This window comes from Podarcis melisellensis (assembly GCF_964234715.1).
Source record: "Podarcis melisellensis genome assembly, chromosome: 2".
Lineage (NCBI taxonomy): Eukaryota > Metazoa > Chordata > Lepidosauria > Squamata > Lacertidae > Podarcis > Podarcis melisellensis.
This window is the reverse complement of record NC_138529.1, coordinates 6,216,301-6,237,521: the sequence shown is the minus strand read 5'-3', so window position 1 is coordinate 6,237,521 and position 21,221 is coordinate 6,216,301. Positions and strand designations below refer to the sequence as shown.

At 46.6% G+C, this 21,221-nt stretch overlaps 1 protein-coding gene across 2 annotated transcripts in view; it reads right to left on the bottom strand.

Annotated features, from left to right (window-relative positions):
* Window positions 1-21,221, bottom strand: part of OS9 (OS9 endoplasmic reticulum lectin) — a 31,878-nt gene that overhangs the window by 10,295 nt on the left and 362 nt on the right. For both annotated transcript variants that reach the window (XM_081900746.1, XM_081900745.1), the window contains exons 2-10: window positions 10,099-10,275; window positions 9,530-9,593; window positions 8,010-8,086; window positions 6,966-7,064; window positions 5,762-5,963; window positions 4,922-5,032; window positions 3,761-3,882; window positions 2,116-2,158; window positions 79-167 (exon numbers count right to left, since the gene is read on the bottom strand). In XM_081900746.1, coding sequence (XP_081756872.1) covers window positions 79-167; window positions 2,116-2,158; window positions 3,761-3,882; window positions 4,922-5,032; window positions 5,762-5,963; window positions 6,966-7,064; window positions 8,010-8,086; window positions 9,530-9,593; window positions 10,099-10,275 — 984 coding nt within the window. The remainder of the gene's footprint in view (window positions 1-78; window positions 168-2,115; window positions 2,159-3,760; window positions 3,883-4,921; window positions 5,033-5,761; window positions 5,964-6,965; window positions 7,065-8,009; window positions 8,087-9,529; window positions 9,594-10,098; window positions 10,276-21,221) is intronic.

Genomic DNA, 21,221 nt, shown 5'->3' with positions numbered 1-21,221 from the left:
TCCACATTGTATACCTAAAAGCAGCTCAGCAATAGCATAGTAAATCTGGAGACAAGCAAGCCTTCTACTACATCTTACCTTCCTGGCATTCTCCTTCAAGTCACGAATAAACTGCACCAGGTCCCCAGGATTCTTGATAACTTTGAAGTGGATTTTTCTCTTGAAATCTGAAAAGATCCGAGACAGCACATATTATTTATTTATAAATAAAATAATTTATATATCACCCTCTCATAAAGTATCCAGTTAGCATACAGCAATGTCATAACATTTTTAAAAAGAAACCTTTAAAAGCAACACAGTATGACAGCATCTTACATGGGGGTTTGGTTCCAAGGGTTCAGTGTATAGGCAAAAACACATATACTCAAACCCCTGGAAATGCCCCCCCACCAGCAGCCTTAGCCTTCCAGTGCCAGAGCACTAAGCTGGGTTTTCCTGATGTAAAAAGTATGCTCAGCATACTGGCTTTAGGATGCTTTTGTGAAATCTCACGGGTCCATCCAAGTTCCGGTGAGATCTCACAGAGCTACCCCCAAGCTTCCAGAGCTGAGAGGACCTTGGAGGTTCTTTTCGCACCAGGAAAACTTTGCATGCACTTAATTTGCACAATTTCAGCTGGCCGGCCTTCAACTGTGCAGGGTAGAAAATGCACAAGTTGGATGTGCCTAAGATGCAAGAGGAATGTACAAAACAATTAAACCAGTCAACAAAATTTTAAACAACTGCATAGTCCTCTTAACGTACAAAAGAAATGCATGGAAGTGTCCACTGGATCTCTGCTGGAAGAGTGTTCCACAGCATGGGACCAGTGACCTGGGGAAAACTAACAGCACTTCTCTGGATGATCTCAGTGATCAAGCTGGATACAAGGGTTCAGATGGTCCTTAGGGCATCCTGGACCCAACTTACTCAGGGTTTTGTTATCAACACAAGAGCCTTGAACCTGGCCCAGTAGCGTATGGGCAACCAGTGGAGATGTTTTAACAGAGGTGTCTCATGCTGTCAGCTGTCTGCCTCCACGTGCAGTTTGGTCGCTGCATTCGGCACTGGCCAGAGCTTCCTGACCAAGTCCGAGGGCAGCCCCACATAAAGTGAATTGTAGTAATCCATTCTTGGGGGTAGCAATGCATGGACTACAGTGGCCAATGGATCCTAATCCAGTTATGGCCATGGCTGACAAAAGGCACTCCTAGCCACAGAGGTCACTTGGGTCTCGAATGATGGACATATCTAGGAGTACGCCCAAGCTACGTACCTGCTCGAGAGAAAGTGCAACCCTTCCCAGAACGGGCAACTGGCCTATCTTCTGGATACAGGAACCGCCCACCCACAAAGCCTCCATCTCTGCTGAATTCAAACTCAAGTTTATTGGCCCTTGTCCAGTCCACCACTGCCTTGAGGCTCTGGTTCCAGGGCTTTCACAACCTCTGATTCAGATGGAGAACAGAGCTGCATGTCATCAGCATACTGATGGCACCATGCTCCAAAGCTTCTCTTGCTCCAAAATACACGTATTAAATAGCACTGGATCCAGAACAGTGTCCTGCAGAAACCTGTGGCCTAAGGGCCAGGGAGTCCAATTGCACTCCTCCCATGTTACTCTTTGGACTCAACTGTGCAGGTTGGCATGAAACCACTCTAGTGCAGTGCCTCCAATCTCCATCCCAGGAAGCTGATCAATGTTTTCAAAAGTTGCTGAGAGATTAAGAACAATAGGGTCACACTCCCTGCCCCTCTCTCTGTAACGGTCATCCATTAAAGTAACCAAGGCTGATTCAATCCCCAAACCAGACCAAAATCCAGACGGAAGTAGATCTAGATAAGCAGTGTCACCCAGGAGCACTTGCAGTTGCCATCACTCTCTTTCTGAACACTAAACAATGTTAAAAAGAGGAAAGGATGCCTAAGGGGGGAGGAATTAGCAGTTTTCAAAGATACAGGCCATTAAAAAATGTCTGACTGTTAACCAGTCTTCTTGAAAGAATAGGAGGAGGAGGGTTCAGAAAGTCCTGAATTATTTGGTTCAGGTGAATGTTCCTCAAAGCATCTTTTCTGACAGTGCTAAAGAGGATTGTTTTCTTGAGCCACAGCACTTATGGGCCACACACTCACCTGCTAGGTGACTGTCTGCTGTCTTCATGATTGGCTCTTCCTCCTGCAGAAAAAAGACAGAAGTTAAATGGCTTTGGGTGCTATGCATAGAAGCCACTGTTGTAGGGTTGCCAGGGAATTATTTCTGCATGATACAGACTGTTAAGTTCAGCTACTTGTTTCGCCAAATGAATTCATTATTATCCAGACCCTGCATTCATCACTTGAGGTCCTTCTTTGTGTGCCTCGTGCATGAGAGGCCTGGAGGGTGGCAACATGAGAACAGGCCTTTTCTGCAGTGGCCCCATTTGTGGAATACTCTCCCCAGGAGGCTCACCTGGCACCTTCATTGCATATCTTTATGCACCAAGAGAAATTGTTTCTCTTCAACCAGGGTTTGGCTGATTAACATTCTATGGCTTTTTAAATGTGTTTGGGGGGGGGTTAATGGTTTGTTTTTGATTTATTATGTATTTCCCCCCCTTGTTTTGATAGCACTGTGCCATCAGTATTTTTATGTTGTGAACTGCCCTGGGATATTTGAATGAAGGGTGGTGCACAAATTTTATAAATATTTTTCACCCGCAGATCTCAGGGTAGTTCATAACATAAAAATATAACAACAAACTATATAATAAAAATATAAGAACAACAAAATAAATATAATAATATAATAAACATATAACAACACCAACATCAATGGTGAATGAGCCAACAATGAACAGATGCATCTATCTAATACTGCAGTGGGGGACTGTATCTGTCCAGTGGGCCAGATCACTAGCTCCCCCACCTTGCACAGGACAATTTTGGCAGGCCAATCACCTGGTGTTAAAAGGACACTAGCTGATCTTTTTGCCTGCAGGTGATAAGCAGCTAATTTGTTGGGTCTTGTGATGTCCCTTGCAAAGCTTTGTTTGAGATGTGTCACGTGAGGTGTAGGGCAGTGGACATGGCTTGGCTGAAGTGAGCATGTGGGCCAGATGTGGAGATCTGGTGGCCTGGAGGTTCCCCAGCCCTGATTTAGTAGATATGGAACATATGGCTGTGCTTGGATGCAGCACTAAGACATTGACAGTGGTGAGGCAACTTACAGGAACATAGGAATCTGCCTTCGACAGTGTCAGATCAGCGTCTGGCTATTTGACTGACGGGGGCTTTCGAGGGTTTGAGAAAGGTGCCTCTTCCAACCTTATCTGGATATGCCGGGGCCTGAACCTGCGTGCAAAGCAGATGCTCCACCCCTCCCATAACTATCCTATGCACAAAGTAATTCCTGTGTGTGCTTTTAAACGCACTTTGAAGATGTTTTTAGCCAGAAAGGCCTCTTATAGTTAGTTGTGTTTCTGCAGGCTTAAGACAATTAGCGGAGTTTCTTTTTCATTACTTGAATTTTATTGTCTCCCTGTTATGACGGATATGTTGCTGAAGTCAGGATATAAATCTATAAAATAAAAGAATTCACTGATAAGTCAAATCTTATAATTCAGGGGATACTGATAAGTGCCTCAGCAACATGCCTAAATAAAAAACAAAGAACTCCCACACCGGTGGTGTCAGAATCAAGAAAAAGGAAAATATACCAGCTTTGAGGGTAAGAATACACACACGTTAAAAGTATTTGGACAGATACTGGTTATGATCAGGTGTGATGACAGGAGGTTACCTTTGTTTGGTCTGGCACCTGGGCTGTCTTCTCATCTCCCCGCAGCGCTCTCTCCCAGAAATCAGAGTCATCACCTGGGTCGCTTTCAGGAGGAGAAGCAGTTGGAACAGGCTCTGGGTTCACTGACCAAACAGGCAAAACAAAGTTTTTAAGTGGGAGCAAAGTCATTTGGGCTTACCAAGAGCATTTCTACAATTACACTCAGGATAGAGAATACTCTGCACCACACAAATGCAGAATTCAGCACATTGAGAACGGCAGTTCCCTTTTACAGGTTTCTAGCTTCCAAACCTGCAAGAGCAGGTACTGCCCACTAAAGATGTGAAGGTCCTGTTTCATCCCGAACCTTACCCCCCACCCCCACTAATGAAAAAACGGATTACAATATATTTTCTTTTACAATGATGAACAAAATGTTTAAGACAATCTGCTTATATATTTACTTTTCTAAAATGATTTCTAAGCTTGTGCAACTGGAAGACTTTTATGTAAAATTTTGTACAATATCAGATCATTACAACTCCTGAACACTGAAGCAAACCAAGTCCTAAGTTGTACACTGAGAGCACAACTCTCAAATGCAAGAAAAAGATGCATTTCTGTCTCTTGTACGGCACTGCCGTTGTCACAAGAGAACAAATGCAGGTTCAGTGTCTTCTTTGCAGATAGCTTGCCCATCTGACAGAATTGCACCAATAGACATCTGAAACTGCAGAGTGCCCCTAAGGATGAAGGCACATGGTGTAAGGGTCCTTGCACATTACCCCAACACAAAAATCAGAGGACCAATATGTTTTTTGGCACTGAAGGCCATACAGTGGACCCTCGGGTTACGTTACCTTCGGGTAACGTAACTTTCGGGTTGTGAACGTGGCAAAACCCAGAAGTGTATACTTCCAGGTTTCACCATGTGCTCTGTGCACTTCATACATGCGAAGCACTCTATTGCGTTGCACGCATGCACAAAATCAGCACCTCTAGATGTGGACTTTTCGGGGTACATACGGACCCTGGAATGAATTAAGTTTGTATCCGGATGGTCCACTGTATTTACTGACTTTTTAAAATGGTGACTTGCTTCAGGTTCCATGTGATCACCCCACCCCACGGCTAGATTTCAGTAACATCCTTGCAGGACTGTCTTGTCAGGTAGTTCCCTACCATTGCCATCTGAATCCTGAACGGCAGAGTTGGGGTCTCGCTCGTTCCACAGTCGTGTGTCTAGAGTCTTCAGCTCTTCAGAGATCTCCTCCACTTTGCGCTTTGTGTCAGCTGCAAAAATTTACACAATACACATTAGACACGCAAACACACACACACCCCAGTATGTCCAGGTAAGAAACAGGTCATCATCATAGCATCCAAGGCAACAAGACAATATTCTCCCAAGCAAGCAGGACTCCTTGGCAGTCAGTGCTCAAATACTACCCTGTTTGCCCTCCCTGTGCTATGCAGCTCTTCTGGCATTTGGAGGGCAAAGTGGGCACCAGAAATAGGAATCCTGAAATCCTGTGCCAAGAAATCTGGCATTCTGCCACCAAGTGACCACATTACACAGGTGAAAATACCTGCATACTTTGTTTTGTGTTGGGAGGTGTAGTGTTCAAAATACAAAATGAGATAAAGTCATCTACTGCTTTTCAGGCTAAGTGGAATTTGAATCCAAGCCAGCACAGTCTTCACTACACCACACTGTCCCCCCATGCCTATTCTCTCAGGAACAGAGAAGGCAAACGAGGAAAGGGCATCCCTTAACACCAACTCTTTATTCTGTTTCTGCTTTTAGGTTGTGATGCACACAAGAGAACTCTACACACCATTCAATCGCCCTGAAAGGAGGGGCTTACGCTTCAGATGCACTTAAGATACTTCTGTCACACTGCTGTATCCTACCTTGCAAGGGCTAAGTTCTAAAAAGGCCACCAGATCAAAGCGAATAGCCCTGGCCCAGAGGGCACTGAAGGGGCCTCCACCTCCTCCCTGACCAGTTGTACTACTTACACACTTGGGCCTTGACATATTCCACATATTCTGCAGGGCTCAGGGCCGGGTGACAGCGGATGGTCTGAGGGGTGGCAGTGGACGGTGGCCGCAGAAATGGGTGGTGGCAGATGCGGGTGGTGTGGATGGTCAGCACGTAGGAGCAGGACTGGGGCTCGTCCACACGGGCAATGTAGTCACCTGAACCTTCCTCACACAGAAACTGCGATTTAGATATAGAAAAATATAGAAAGCTGTTTTTTACTGCCTCAGATCATAGCGTCCATCTAGCCTAGCGCTTTGTGTTCTATTCCTCTGGTAACCAGCAGCTCTGCAGGACCTCAGGCACCAAACTTTCCTTGCCCTTCTCCTGGAGAGCCTTTAAAGATGGATATGGCCAAGATTTTGCCTGGGACTCCTGTACCCACTGCACATGCTCCACCCACTGAGCTATGGCCCTTACCCCCAAGCTTGCATAGCCAATGGTCAGGAGTGATGGGAGCAAGATCTGTAGCAGCACAGGTCCCACATCCCTGGGTTGAAGGGTCAGCCCAAGTTCAAACAGCAGCAGGGTAAATTTATGAGACAATGTCCTTCCATTTCCTTCTGTTTCACAATGTGCACTTCCTAACACCTATCACCTGTGGTGTAGGGCAGAAGGTGCTAATTGTCAGGGAAAGCCTGAGCAAGCAGGTGAGTTTTCTATGCATGTCAGAAAAACCCTGGCCCTGAGTTGGTCAGGGTTTTATATGTTAACAACAACAACAACTTAAAAGGTGGCTTGGCAGCCAATGATCAGGCATTTGCAGGAGGAAAAATGGGGAACAAACTAACATGCATGACAGCACAAGCTCTTTATAGCTCCCTCCTCTGCATGAAACACAGGAGGAGAACCCATATTCCAAGCATTCCTAGGCCCAACCTCCAACTCTCGGCTCAACATCTCTCAAGTCAACTATAGACCAGGGACCCTGTGGCCCTCCGACTCTCATCAGCCCCAGCCAGCATTGCCAATGGCCAGGAATTGTGGCAGCTGTAGTCTAGCAGCATCTAATGGGATACATGGGAAATGTCAGTTCCTGCCCATCACACAGCTCTGGCTACCTGAATGGAGACTTTCACTTGTGCATGAAGGGTTCTAAAGGACAAGAGAGCCATACTTCCTTTCCTCTCAGCTGCTGACTCAGGGTGCACCCGCACGGTGCACCCAAGTTCCTTTCCTTACCCTGACTTCAGCCTCCCGGGGCTTCCCGTTCAAGTTGCACTTGGATCCGTTGACATAGGTCTGGCTGTGGTAACGCTTCAGCTTGTGCTGCTTGGAAGCCTGTGATGCGGGGAGAGAGAACCAGAAAACACTCAAGGCCTTGGGGGGGGGGGTTCACTGCTTCGATCCTTTTTATCTCTAATTAGCTGCAAGCCCCTATTGAGCAGAAGCTGAAGGGAATCTGCTTTGAGCTGGGCCTAGATTCAGGGACAGCTGCAGACTGTCCTTAGCATACCCTCCCCCAAGCTGGTGCTCTCCAAATATTGTTGTACTGCAACTCTCATTGTCCCTTATCATGGGTCAGGAAGGCTCCTGAACCAGGGGCTTAATTTGCTTTGGAATATGACTCCAAGAACTGCCTTACTCTGCTTTTTTAAACTCCTTGTGCATAGCAATGAGGGACCTCCAGACCTCTTCTCTACTTTCCCTGCATCCGTTCCTTTTCTTCTACCTGCCTCCCAGCCTCCCTCAGCGGCAGCAGTGGCATCTGTCCCTATTTTCCATTGGAGAAGCCTTCCCCAAAGTGGAGCCCTTCCAGCGATTCCTGGACTCCAGCACACTACCAGCCCCAGCCAGCACAAAGCAACTTACAAGCAAAATAAACCCACTCCACATACATGCATTAAAACCAAGGGGAAAAAGATACATTAAGAACTTCCCCACCTCTTCTAAAAGGCAAAAACAAAAAGTTAACAACCAAAGGCCTGCTTAAAGAGATATGCTTTTGCTTGTGCCTGAAGTGACCCAAAGTGACTTACAAATTGGGAGTTTTCATTGCCATTCCCCTCTACTGATGTCAAGAGTGTTCTATCTCAAGGTACACTAAATCTAAGAGCTTCAGGCTGGGGGAAGGGGGAGGAAAGGTCTATTAAGGAAAGAAAGTGAAACATCAGATTTGATTTATGTTCAGCAGTTAGGAGGTTGGAGAGCTACCTAAGCTTTAGGGATGCTCACTCAAGTTTTTCCCCATTGCATGAAGTGATCAAGGGCCTAGGGAACACCCACCTTGGCAGTTTCGTTGTCCCAGTCGAATGCGGACTGGTAGTACCCCAGGTACAGAATGTCACCTTTGATTTCAGACTCTGGGGTGGGGGAAGACACAGGGAAAGATGAAAAGTGTCACTTTGTTAACTGGAAGCTTGGACCTCAGGAGAGAGTAATAATGATGATGATGATGATGATGAGAACAACATCTTAGCATGAACCGGAGGCTGAGAAAAGACCTGCTTCAGTTGTGCCACCACAGTGTAAATTCAAGCTATGAATCTGGCTACACTGACCACCACAAACAAAAGACACCCTTTCACTAAAAACAAAATGTTAAATATTCTGGTCTAAGTTAATCATGCCACTAGTTTCCTGACACATATGTTTTGTTTGCATAAAATCTGTGATTATAGATTAGGGGCTATCCCAGCTAAGAAACGGAAGGGATTAGTACGAAGTAAAGTTTCAAATCTGCATATTGATGCAAAAAGGGAGAGTGCACCAGACTGAAGAACCCCCACTTCCTTCTGAGAACACAGCCATGCACCCTATCAGTTCAAAGTAGCTGGACAGCCATTCCTGGTTTGCTGACATGAATTGCTTCAGTCAACAGCCTCTGACAGTGCTGGAAGATCCCCACCCTGGCCAAACTCTACAATATGGGGAGATTATGGACCTCTCGTTATAAGACTACTGTTAAGAATTAACCATGTATACAGACCTACGGTTGAGGTTTATTAAAAGGGTGGCACTACACTCACGACACAATTTTGGGGACTGTGGTTGCTCCTTTTCCACTGCAGATCAGCAAAGTGGGAGGCACTTTGCAGCAGGGAAGTGGCAAGTGATGGAGCACCAGAGGCTCTCAGATACTGCTGGAGTCCAACTCCCACCAGCCCTAGTCAGCAATCTGGGAGTTGTGGTCCAGAGGCACCTGAGGAGCCAAAGACTCCCCATCCTTGGCTTAACTGTTCACTGATTATTTATTTCTACTCCACCTTTCATGCCAAAGACCTGTCAGGCTGACTAATATTAAAAGGGAGAAAATGAGCATTGTATCCAGAGAAAGTTGAGTGGAACTCTTTTGAATAATAAGACTTCCTTGGCTGTCTTTTCTACCACAACTCCCTTTCACCTCCCAGAAGCCATTTCTGAGACTTGGTGGGCCCTCTGGAACAGTGGGTTATTGCAGCAACCCTCCTGCTCCACCAAAGCAAATTGAGCCAATGCATATTGCGGTTGAGAAGCAGGCAAGCATGACTCCCAAACCTGTCTTTGCCACCACCAGCCCACTTCTGCTCTGAGTGAATCATACATTCTTCACTGTTGTGGCATCCGGGGTGGGGAGGTTTAAACCTTCTGTTACAGTGGAGATGAAAAGAACCCAGCCCAGTTGGGTAATGCGAGCAAACATGGTCTGGGGGGTGTGGGGCTTGCAGAAGGCTGGATCGGAGGGGCTGGAGGGTCAGAGACTCCCCATACCTACTCTGAACCTAAACCAAGCAGATGAGAGAAACCAACAAAAGAGAAGAGAGTACCTTCCATGTGGTATTGCTGGATGTGCTTCCCGTAGCAGAACTCGTACGTCCACCAGTCCTTGGTCTGAGAGAAAAGGGAGATTTGGCTGAAGCAAAAAATCTTGTTGCAAGAGCCCCATTGTATTATAATTCTCTTGAAGCATTGCACCCAAATTAGGCAATGCTTAATCATGCAACTGAGTGGAATGGACATGGAAGTGTTGGGTTTCACGGAAGTTTTGGTTATAAAAGTGGGAAAAGCTCAAGGACTCAGGAGTGGAGAGGGGGGAGGGGGAGAAAGAGAAAGAATCTCAATGGAGTTTTAATAAGGCTGCAAGATTCAAGTTAGCATTTTAGCTGAGTACCGGCTTCGGTTCCTTAAAGGAGGCAGTCCCCATGACAGCAAGAGATTGTTGGCGAAGGAAAAACAAGGATGATTGAGGGTAATCATCCTTGCAAATTTCCCCAGGGACAGGGGGAATGAGCTTCACTTGCAGTTCATTAACAGAGAGCCCAGGGGTGGCTTCCACTGCTTCTCTCCTTGCATCTGGTCCCCCAACATTTAATCCCAACCCTTAGCCCAAAGTTACCTTGGTAAGGCAAGGAGCCACTTCCATGGGCTTCAGCAGTTCTGAGATTCCAAGTCCACTGTAACTCCGGGGGTGTTCCTCTTTTTCCTGGTGGATCTTCACTGCGGCAGCAGGTAGCCGGCACTCGTACATCTGCTTGTATTTGGATGAGATACTCACCACATCAGATGACTTGCTCTGGGAAGATATAAGCAAAGGAGCTGGGTGAGAAGAGATAAATTAGCGGCAGGCAGCAGCCTGACTTCCCCAAAAGGACAAGGGAAGCAGGAGCCCAGGAGATACAAACAGCAAGAACAGGACTGAGGTTTGCCTTTTGGAGAACCAGTCTCCAAACACTTTAAAGTGGTTCTTTGGCTCCACCATGTGAGCCTGCTATCTTAGTCAACAAGGCTTTCAGCCACTGGAAACACCACACGGGACAATGGCTAAAGCATGAAAGAGTTTTTTATTTAGCAATTTATTTTTAGGGGGAAAGGCAAAAGTCAGACTTTGCTGTGATGCAACATCTTCCCTCTTAGGGGAGAGTCGGAGCCAGTAGGAAGCACACATTTTGGCTGGTTACTAAATCCAACCTTGCAGACTACTGATTATTATATTGATAATATCACCACAGGGGAAAAGTTCCATTTGTTCTTCCCTTATTCCTGGTACCAAGATATCTTGGTTGGGTATATTTACAAATGCAGCTGGGCTTGCTTTCAAATAAACCTGCGTAGAATTGAGCCTGTAACCCGTTTCACCACCAGTCCAGTCACTCTAGGCAGAGCGCTGTATATACTTCACAATTATATATACATAATACACTGTCAGAGACTGCCTCCAGGTCCCAGCTCACAGAAGACCAACGCTAGCCAGCGGAACTGTACAAAGTCTTTATTGAAGTTTAGTTCCCATTTTCAAACCCTAGCGTGCATCTCTACGTCTAGACCCTAGACCAGCGAAGCCTCATCTGAGTCTCCGCCCCCTGTACACCAGTTCAACACTCTAGCCTTACTCCACCTTCTGCGTTTCTCCTTCCGCCTCTGGGTCCTACTACCCCCCTGGGTGCCTTCCTTCCTGGACGCTTCGGATGCGGACCCCTCGGACTCCTCCCCCTCTCTTCGGCGGGCTTTGGGACCCGGCTCCCTCTCCGGGCTGCTTATGGCGCCACCCTCTTGTACATTTGAACTTGGCGCGCGCGCGCTGCCCCTGACCTTCCTTTTGACCGTTTCCTCGCTCTCTGATGCAGGCGTGGCTAACCCTGACTCCTGTCCTTCCGCTGACGGAGAGCTGCCTGCTCCCGATGCCTGGGGCTCCTCCCCCCTACTGCTCTCCGGTGGGGAAGCTGGTCCCGATTTCCAGCTGCTGCTCTCTGAGCCCTCTCTGGCCCCTCCCTCCTGGGGTGTTCCCCTTGGCAACCCCCTTGCTCTGATCGCGGGAGCCCCTTTCTGTGAATCCTCTGATTCGCTGGAGAGACTTAGAGACCTCGGACGGCTATCATCGCTGACTTCTCCCTCGGATTCCTCTCCCTCGGTCTCTAATTCCTCCCTTCCCTGTCCCTCTGCTCCTGAACCCCTGACATACACGCACACCCCACCCCCAAGGTAACCCAAATTCTGCCCACTATATTATATGCAAGTCAAGCAATTTGCATCCATGTACATGTAAGTTAAAGGACACATGTGGCGCTGTGGGTTAAACCACAGAGCCTAGGACTTGCCGATCAGAAGGTCGGTGGTTCGAATCCTCGTGACGGGGTGAGCTCCCGTTGCTCGGTCCCAGCTCCTGCCAACCTAACAGTTCAAAAGCACGTCAAATTGCAAGTAGATAAATAGGTACCACTCCGGCGGGAAGGTAAACGGCGTTTCGTGCGCTGCTCTGGTTTACCAGAAGTGGCTTAGTCATGCTGGCCACATGACCCAGAAGCTGTACACTGGCTCCCTTGGCCAATAAAGCGAGATGAGCGCCACAACCCCAGAGTCGGTCACGACTGGACCTAATGGTCAGGGATCTCTTTACCTTACATGTAAGTTACAGGGAGGATCGAGGGAGTACATAGGGCAATGAACCCGCTATCAACTGCTTGGCCCCTTCCCAGCTTCAGCAATTATGCTAGGCATTGCCTACATTTTCCTGCTGATATTACTACTGTAGCCTCTACTACAACTATATCCCACCTTTCCTCCTTCCTTTTTATCCTTCCAACAACCCTGTGAGGTAGGTTAAAGCTACGAGGCACTGACTTGCCCAAAGTAACCCAGTGAGCTTCATGGCTGAGTGTGGATTTGAACCCTGGCCTCCTGGGACCTAGTCCAACACAAAATAATTAATACAACACAGCTGCTCTAGCCAGGGGTGAGGAAAACTCTTGCCCACAGGCTTCACTGGGCCCAGCAGATGCTCTAACACCCCCCACAATTACCTTCTAATCATGCCCACCCCAATGTGACAACAGCACAGTTGTTCACACAAGGACCAGGAGTTTCTGTGTATGGAAGACGTTCCAGACACCTTGTATTGAAGACCTTGTTTGTATAGAAGACCTTTATGTTACTCTCAAATGTAAATATGATCTGAATAATACACATTTACATAGCAATAACAGCATGCACAGTGGTACCTCGGGTTAAGAACTTAATTCGTTCCGGAGGTCCGTTCTTAACCTGAAACTGTTCTTAACCTGAAGCACCACTTTAGCTAATGGGGCCTCCTGCTGCCGCCGCGCCACCAGAGCACGATTTCTGTACTCATCCTGAAGCAAAGTTCTTAACCCGAGGTACTATTTCTGGGTTAGCAAAGTCTGTAACCTGTTACCTGAGGTACCACTGTATTCATATTAGCAAAGCAATTATTCACCAGTGTGTCCCTCAACAGTCAAACATACAATCAGCAATGATTACACTACAAACACACAAAGGGCAACACCAAGGCAAGGTCACCGTGAGCTCAGCTCCAACTGGCCAGCCTACTGCAACCAAGCCCTCCAGAACATTCGCAGGTGTACAAAGTACAAGCCAGATTTAGACTGTTGACAGAAAGGGGCTCCTCTTTTTGTGCCTGACAAACAACTTGGCAGAAAGTCAAAACCCTCTCACTCATACAATTCACTCCCTTTTGAAAACTGACGGAAAGACAGGCTCTGTTTTTGCAGTCACATAGGGGCAGAAAAGCATCAGCCACAAAGAACAGCAGTGCAGTAAGCAGGGGTAACTCGTTCCTAACTGGAAGAGCACTGCTACTGGAAGAGCACTGTTGTGTTTCTGGGAATTTCTGACAGATCCAGACCAAAATGTATTTTCCAAAAGCTGAGCTCAGTTTTGGGATGAATTAAATGATGCTCAAAGTGGTGAGTACCACACTCGTTTTTCCTTTGCAGAGCCACAGTTTTCAGAGTGGTTTAACAATCAATCGCTCTTCACAGGGAACTCTGTAAATTGTAGGTCTTATGAGGGGAATGGAGGTCTCCTAACAACCCTCAACACCCTTAACAAACTGCAATTCTTTGGAGGAAGCTGTGAATGTTTAAAGTGGCAGCATAGCACTTTAAATGTATGGTGCATGTGGCCTAAATCAAGGATCATGATTTGTTGCACCAGATACTAGAGGAACAAAGTGGGAGCTAACTCCATGTTCACAGTAACTATTGATTACTGTGATGTATCAACATGGCCCATTCAATATTGATCTTTTACTCCCTAATATAAGCCAGCACCTCAAACCACCCACATATTTGTTGTGATTTAGAGCTCTCTTAGGCTGCAGGTGACACTGTGGTCTAAACCACTGAGCCTAGGGCTTGCCGATCAGAAGGTAGGTGGTTCGAATCCCCACAATGGGGTGAGCTCCTGTTGCTCGGTCCCAGCTCCTGCCCACCTACCAGTTCAAAAGCACATCAAAGTGCAAGTAGATAAATAGGTACCGCTCCGGCGGGAAGGTAAACAACGTTTCCATGTGCTGCTCAGAAGCTGGCCACATGACCCGGAAGCTGTCCACGGACAAATACCAGCTCCCTCAGCCTATAGAGCGAGATGAGCGCGCAGAGTTGTCCGCGACTAGACCTAACGGTCAGGGGTACCTTTAACTTTAGGCTGCAGTCCTATCCTATGTATCCGGGGGCAAGTCCAACTGAACTCAGTTGGGCATATTTCTGAGCAGAAATGTATAGGATTGCATTGTTGGACAGTTCTTGTGCTGTGGCAGCAATCTACATCTACAAAAAAGCTGGAAAAGTAGCCTCTCAATGTGCCACTGAAATCAAGCTCACTCTATGATAGATTTCGAAATGACATATTTCAAAGTGACAGAGTGCTAGAGTCCTGACTAGTCAAGTTGCATGGGATCAATTCCAATCTGTTACCTCCGAGAATCTGGACAGGCTGCTTGGACGAGTGAAACCAACCACCTGTCTCCTTGATCCTTGCCCATCCTGGCTGATAAAAGCGAGCCGGGAAGGGCTGGGTGATGGGCTTTGTGGGGGGTGGTGAATGCTTCTCTCTGTGAGGGAGCCTTCCCAGACCCACTGAAAGAGGTGGTTATCAAACCACTTCTTAGAAAACCATCTTTAGATGCGGCCAATATGTCCAACTATCACCCAGTCTCAGATCTTCCATTATTGGGCAAGGTGATTGAGTGAGTGGTTGCCGAACAACTCCAGGCACGCCTGGAGAAGCGGACCATTTGGATCCCTTCCAGTCGAGATTCAGGCCTCATCATGGGACTGAAACTGCCTTGGTCACACTGGTTGATGATCTCCGGCAGGCTAGGGACAAAGGTGAGAGCTGTTTCCTAGTTCTGCTGGATCTCTCAGTGGCTTTTGACACCATTGACCATAACATCCTTCTGGACCGTCTAGAGGGGCTGGGAGCTGGGGGCACTGTCATACAGTGGTTCTGCTCCTTCCTCCTGGGCCGTGTTCAGAAAGTGGTGTGGGGGATGAGTGTTCAGATCCCTGGGCTCTCACTTATGAGGCGCCTTAGGGTTCTGTCCTCTCCCCCATGCTTTTCAACATTTACAATGCAGCCACTGGGAGAGATCATCAGGGGCTTTGTGCTGGGTGTTCATCAGTATGCGGATGATACCCAGCTCTACCTCCCTTTCAAATCGGAACCAGTGATGGACGTGAAGGTCCTGTGTGAGTGTCTGAAGGCGGTTGGAGGATGGATGGCAGCTAACAGATTGAGGTTGAATCCTGACAAGACAGAAGAACTGTTTTTGGGGGACAGGAGGCGGGTGGGTGTGGAGGACTCCCTGGTCCTGAATGGGGTAACTGTGCCCCTGAAGGACCAGGTGCGCAGCCTGGGAATCATTCTGGACTCACAGCTGTCCATGGAGGCGCAGGTCAATTTTGTGTCCAGGGCAGCTGTTAATCAGCTCCATCTGATACGCAGGCTGAGACCCTAAATGCCCGCGGACTGTCTCACCAGAGTGGTGCATGCTCTATTTATCTTTCACTTGAACTACTGCAATGCGCTCTATGTGGGTCTACCTTTGAAGGTGACCTGGAAACTACAACTAATCCAGAATGTGGCAGCTAGACTGGTGACTGGGAGTGACCACTGAGACCACATAACTCCGGTCTACACTGGCTCCCAGTATGTTTACGAGCACAATTCAAAGTGTTGGTGCTGACCTTTAGAGCCCTAAACGGCCTTGGTCCAGTATACCTGAAGGAGCGTCTCCACCTCTATCATTCTGCCTGAACACTGAGGTCCAGTGCCGTGGGCCTTCTGGCAGTTCTCTCCCTGCAAGAAACCAGGCAGAGGGCCTTCTTGGTAGCGGCACCCGCCCTGTGGATCACCCTCCCACCAGATGTCAAAGAGATAAACAACTACCAGACTTTTAGAAGACATCTGAAGGTAGCCCTGTTTAGGGAAGCTTTTAATGTTTAATAGACTATTGTATTTTAATATTCTGTTGGAAGCCGCCCAGAGTGTCTGGGGAAACCCAGCCAGATAGGCGGGGTATAAATAAATTATTATGATTATGATTAGGTTGATTATGATTATTTATATGGATGTTAAAACGTGATGTTGGAATTTCATTTTAAGAAGCCACTCAGTAGCTGCAGAATCCCTGCACAATTTTAGAGCACACTAGAATGCATTGTTCCAAGGAGACGCCAGCCAGGCCTACCACCACAGATAAACGGCAAGTAATACTTTGGCCACCTTTTGGCCACCTGAGAAGAGAAGACTCCCTGGAAAAGACCCTGATGTTGGGAAAGATTGAGGGCACAAGGAAAAGGGGACAACAGAGAACGAGATGGTTGGACAGTGTTCTCGAAGCTACCAGCATGAGTTTGACCAAACTGTGGGAGGCAGTGGAAGACAGGAGTGCCTGGCGTGCTCTGGTCCAGGGGGTCACGAAGAGTCGGACACAACTAAACAACAACAAAACCCTAAAACTTCCCCAAGCACATTGCAAAGGAAGATTTGTCATGGCACACAGTATGTCTTTGGGGTAGCTTACTTAGCCTTATTGTTATTTTCAGCAGGAAGCACCAGCAGATTGATCACAGTTTAAGGTTTTCAAACAGCTTAGGACCACAATACTTCAATGACCGCCTCTTTCCATATGGACCTAGCCTAAGAGAGATCATCTTCTGAGGCTCTCCTCCATGAGTCTCCTCAAGAGGTCTGGAGGGTGGCAACATGAGAATGGGCCTTTTCTGCAGTGGCTCTCCATCTGTGGAATGCTTTCCCCAGGGAGGTTGACTTGGCACCTTCATTATACACCTTTATGTTTCAGGCAAAAATGTTCCTTTTTAACCAGACCTTTGGCTGACATCCTATATACCCTTTTAAAATCTGGTGGTGGTGGTGGTGGGGAGTTATTGGGTTGTGTTTTTATTTTGATTGTGTATTTTGTGGTTTTATATTCTGATTTTATTTTGTGAATTGCCCTGAGATCTGCAGGTATAGGGCAGTGTATTAGTTAAATAAATAAATAAATAAAACCAGTGCACAGCATAATGGTTCCTGTTGCTAGGACCTAAGGGTGTGTCAGGTAATTAATCTGGAACTGATAGGGCAAGGGCCAATTCAGAATGAACTTGCATGGAAGTGAAACTTTATTCTTAAAAAGAAACAAGCAGCTGTGCAGGCTGCTATAGCAACATGGAGACACTCCTGCAAATGAATCCAACTAAAATTACTAGTCCACAAATAATTTTACTAGCTTATCAGCCCATATATGCCATTGCCCCTGAAGTTAAAAAACAAAGCAAAAACAGATTTGTAATGCTTCCTTGCCTGATCATCTGGAAGGGTCCCTTAGGCTGCAGTCTGATGAATACTGACTTGAGTGTAAGCCAGCCTTGTAAATTAAGCCCAGAAAAGTTACTAGCCTGCAAAAAGAAAGTGCAAGCCTGTTAGAGGCTGGCGGGAGACAGAGCTCTGCCCCTCCTCCTGTAGCCCACTACATTTTGATGCAGGGCACAGGGGGACCAAATGCTGTGTCCCTCTTCTGCCACTCTTCTCACTCACCAGTGTAGGATTTCTTTTCACCTATAGCTCACAGGTAAGTGCTTAAACACAAGGCTGGAATAAGACCCATTGAATCAGAGGGTTGGATCCACTGCCCTACTGGCTGTGGTTGATGGGAGTTGGAGTCCAACAACATCTGGGGGGCATTGGTTGGGGAAAGTTGGCATATAGGACTGCACTGCCATTTGCCATAGCAAGTGGCTGTTTACAAGATGCATGTTTTGTTACCCATGTAATATGACTTTTGCTGTAACTGTAATGTTCAACTTATGCTTTAGTTTACGTTTTAGTTGCTGCTTTGTTAATAGTGTTTTATAAACTGCAATTGTTTTACTGATTATTTGTTAATTATTTTATATGATTTATGCTGTACTTATGATACTATTATGCTCTATTATGTTGTTAATTAATGTGTGTAAGCCACTTTGGCATTCATTGGAATGAAAAGCGGCATATAAATACAGTCAATCAATCAGTCAATTCTATGCCCGCCTGGAAGCCAACATTTAATGCCAAGCACTCCCCACTGCTTGGAATGGCTCTGGTGCAAGTCACTCTGGTGCCAGACGCTACATTTCCTTTTATGATACAGCACTTTCAGTATCCCAGGCTCCATCACTTGCAAGGGAACAACACACAGGAAAACCAGATGGTTAAGCTGTCAATGCCTTCAGGGAGCAGCTACTTCTATTAGGGAGGCTCTTTTTCTTCTGGAGAAGGGATGTAGTTCTCCAACAGATACATTCTCATAAGAGTCAAAACACCACTAAAGCAAAAGGAGGCACACCCACACTTGTGCTAATGAAAAATGACTCCTTATGTAAAACAGAATATATTAGCCAGATTTTTAAAAAAACTATCAAAACTATCAAAAATCCAAATGCTGCAGAATCACAGAGGGGAGGTTGTTCACTGAGAGGGCGTGGAATGAACACAGTGTGTAAATTACAGTCATTTGTTTATGTTGCAAGCTTCAAACTCCAGTTGTCAGAGACACGGTTGGGCAGCTGACATCTTGGTGCTGCAGGAAGCACTGCTTTCAAAACAGTAGGCATGCAATTAAGAGTGCACCTGAGCGGCATAAATAGTTTCCAGGATGTACACATAACTGATTACTAACTAAGATACTGGGGCAGAGCAGCTTTCTCCAACCTGGTACCTGCCAGATGCTTTGGATTACAACTCCCACAGCCACAGCATGCAAAGCCAATAGGATGGGACGATGGGTGCTGTAGTCCAAAGCCCCTGGAGGGCACCAAGCAGGGAAAGGTGAGTGCAGATGCCCATAGCTGGGTACTGCCACTTCAAGACTACAAATTTTCTACCAAGACCTGTCCTATTAACTAAAGCAGCAAGTTTCCCTTAAAACAAAGGCTACTGCTGTCCTATAAATATTGCCTATAAATGTATCTCGGAAAAATCATCTGCATCACACTTTGAGAAACTCAGGTCCTGCTCAGTTCTGCCACCTTGAAAAAGACCAGACCCTCCATGGGTCTGTTGCCTCCCCTTCCCTAAGAAGGCAGGGAACAAAGAAGAAAGGAGAGAGAGGTAGAGGGAGAGAGAAAGAAGAGCCATTTGGCTCTGCAAGGTTTAAGTCAGTCCTCTGTAAAAACCACAAAGGAAATCAAGGACAATAGCACTCAAGCCACTTAAAATAAGTCTTCAAATTCAAATTCCTCAGGGTCAACTACAACACAGATGATGCAAGACTCAGGTGTGATGATGCAAGCCTTGCTAGAGTAGTAAACATACACTGATGCCACTGTTCCTGAAAAGGGCAAGGGTGCAAGCAGCTGTAGAAAACAGAGCAGCAGTCAAGGAACCTGAACAGGATGATTAGGGTTTGAGTGCCCACTGCTATTATGTGTCCACAGTCAAACATCATCAAATATACCATGAAGCCAAGAATGTCCTATCTAAAGGGCAAGGCAAGTGTGAGAGCTTTTTACAGATCCTACATGCATTTTGGGGGGGGGTAGGCTAAGACACATAGAGAAAGTGCATCACCTCCTTTAAACTACAATCAGAACTACATTTAAAAATCAACTCCCCTTTATTTATGACGACAACTACTGTACTAGGCAGAGTAATCCAAACCCCAATCCACCATGCTGTATGGAGAGGGAGCACTAAATATGCCCACCAAAATGGCAGAAGCTGCAACTGGTGACAGCCAGCAGGAAACCCCAAATTATGGTGTTTTGGACTGGGCTGGCACAAAATTGGCTGGATTCTGTGCTAATTCTGCTACTGTCATAAGATGGCAATAGGCCTGACCTGTGTCTGTTCACTGCACCAGCCTGGGGCTTGACACAGCAAAGAGGTATTTTCCCCTGCTCTGTTGCCCACACCTTCCACCATGAGCAGAAGGACAGCAGAAGCAGCCATGGCTACACTATGCCACAAAGTCCAGCCACTCCTTACATTTTTAAAGAAGTTTTCAATTTGAGTTATCCATGGGTTAGCCAGGATAGGCACTCAATCTCTTGAACACCATTATTATGTTAAGTGTACATAAAATAAAATAAAATATAGATGACTACAAATATGTAGTATTTAATTTAGTTGCTACGTGGTTGTAATTAGCCCAAGCTGATTTCTTGGCAGCTGTTGTAGCTGTCTAAGCATTTACCTCAAGGTTGACTAGCCCGTGGCCCTCCAGATGTTGCTGAACTCCAACTTCCATAATCCCTGACCATTAGCCATGCTGGCAGGGGCTGCTGGGAGTTGGAGTTCAACAACATCTGGAGGGATACAGGCTTCCCAGTCCTGTATTACATGACTGGTGAAATGGTCAATTTTTCTGAAGTAATTAAATGTTTATTACATGAGTATTATTCCTGCCCTTTATGGCATACCTTGGCCACTTCTTGAAGGGTGAGATACTGTTCCTCTAAATAGGAACGGGGAAACATGGGGCCCGACTGACATTGAAGGATTCCAGCTCTCATCATTCCCAGCGAGCATGTCCAATAGTCAGGGATGATGGAACCTGTAGTCTAACAATTTCTGGGAAGACCAGTGTTTCTCTATCCTGGACTCCCAAGGGAAGCTCACCTACCACCATAATTGCACGTCTTTAGGCACCAGTCAAAAACATTCCTCTTTACCCAGGTGTTCATCATCTATGGCCTGTTAAATGGGGGGGGGGCGTCAATATGTTTTTTTTATTATTTTGCTGTGTCCACTGTTTTATTATTCTGCATAAAATTTTTTATTAATGTTGTACACCACCCAGGGATCTTTGGATAAAGTGTGGTATATAAACTGAATACATAATAATTTAAAATAATATCTTGCTACACTTTAATGGGACAGAGGACCCCTACCTGTTGTTTATTGCAGACAGATTTGTTTTATTTATTCATACAATTAGTTACCTGGCTCTTCATTGCAAATAACCCCCAAAGCGAGGGTACAATACAGTACTTATAAAAAGCAGCAAAAAAAAACCACACAATGAACCCATCAACAAACAAGAGATCCAACAGGACCTGGTCGGGGGCGGCTTTGGGGAGGGGGGTCGCCCTGGGAAGCCTCTTGCTGCGAGCAGAGCCAGAGCAGAGCTTGCGGCCCCTCAGAAGCCTGGCACGAGTTGATGAAGGGGCCAGAGCCGTATGGCGTTGGCGCCTGAGGAGGCGGCCTCGGGCCCGCGGA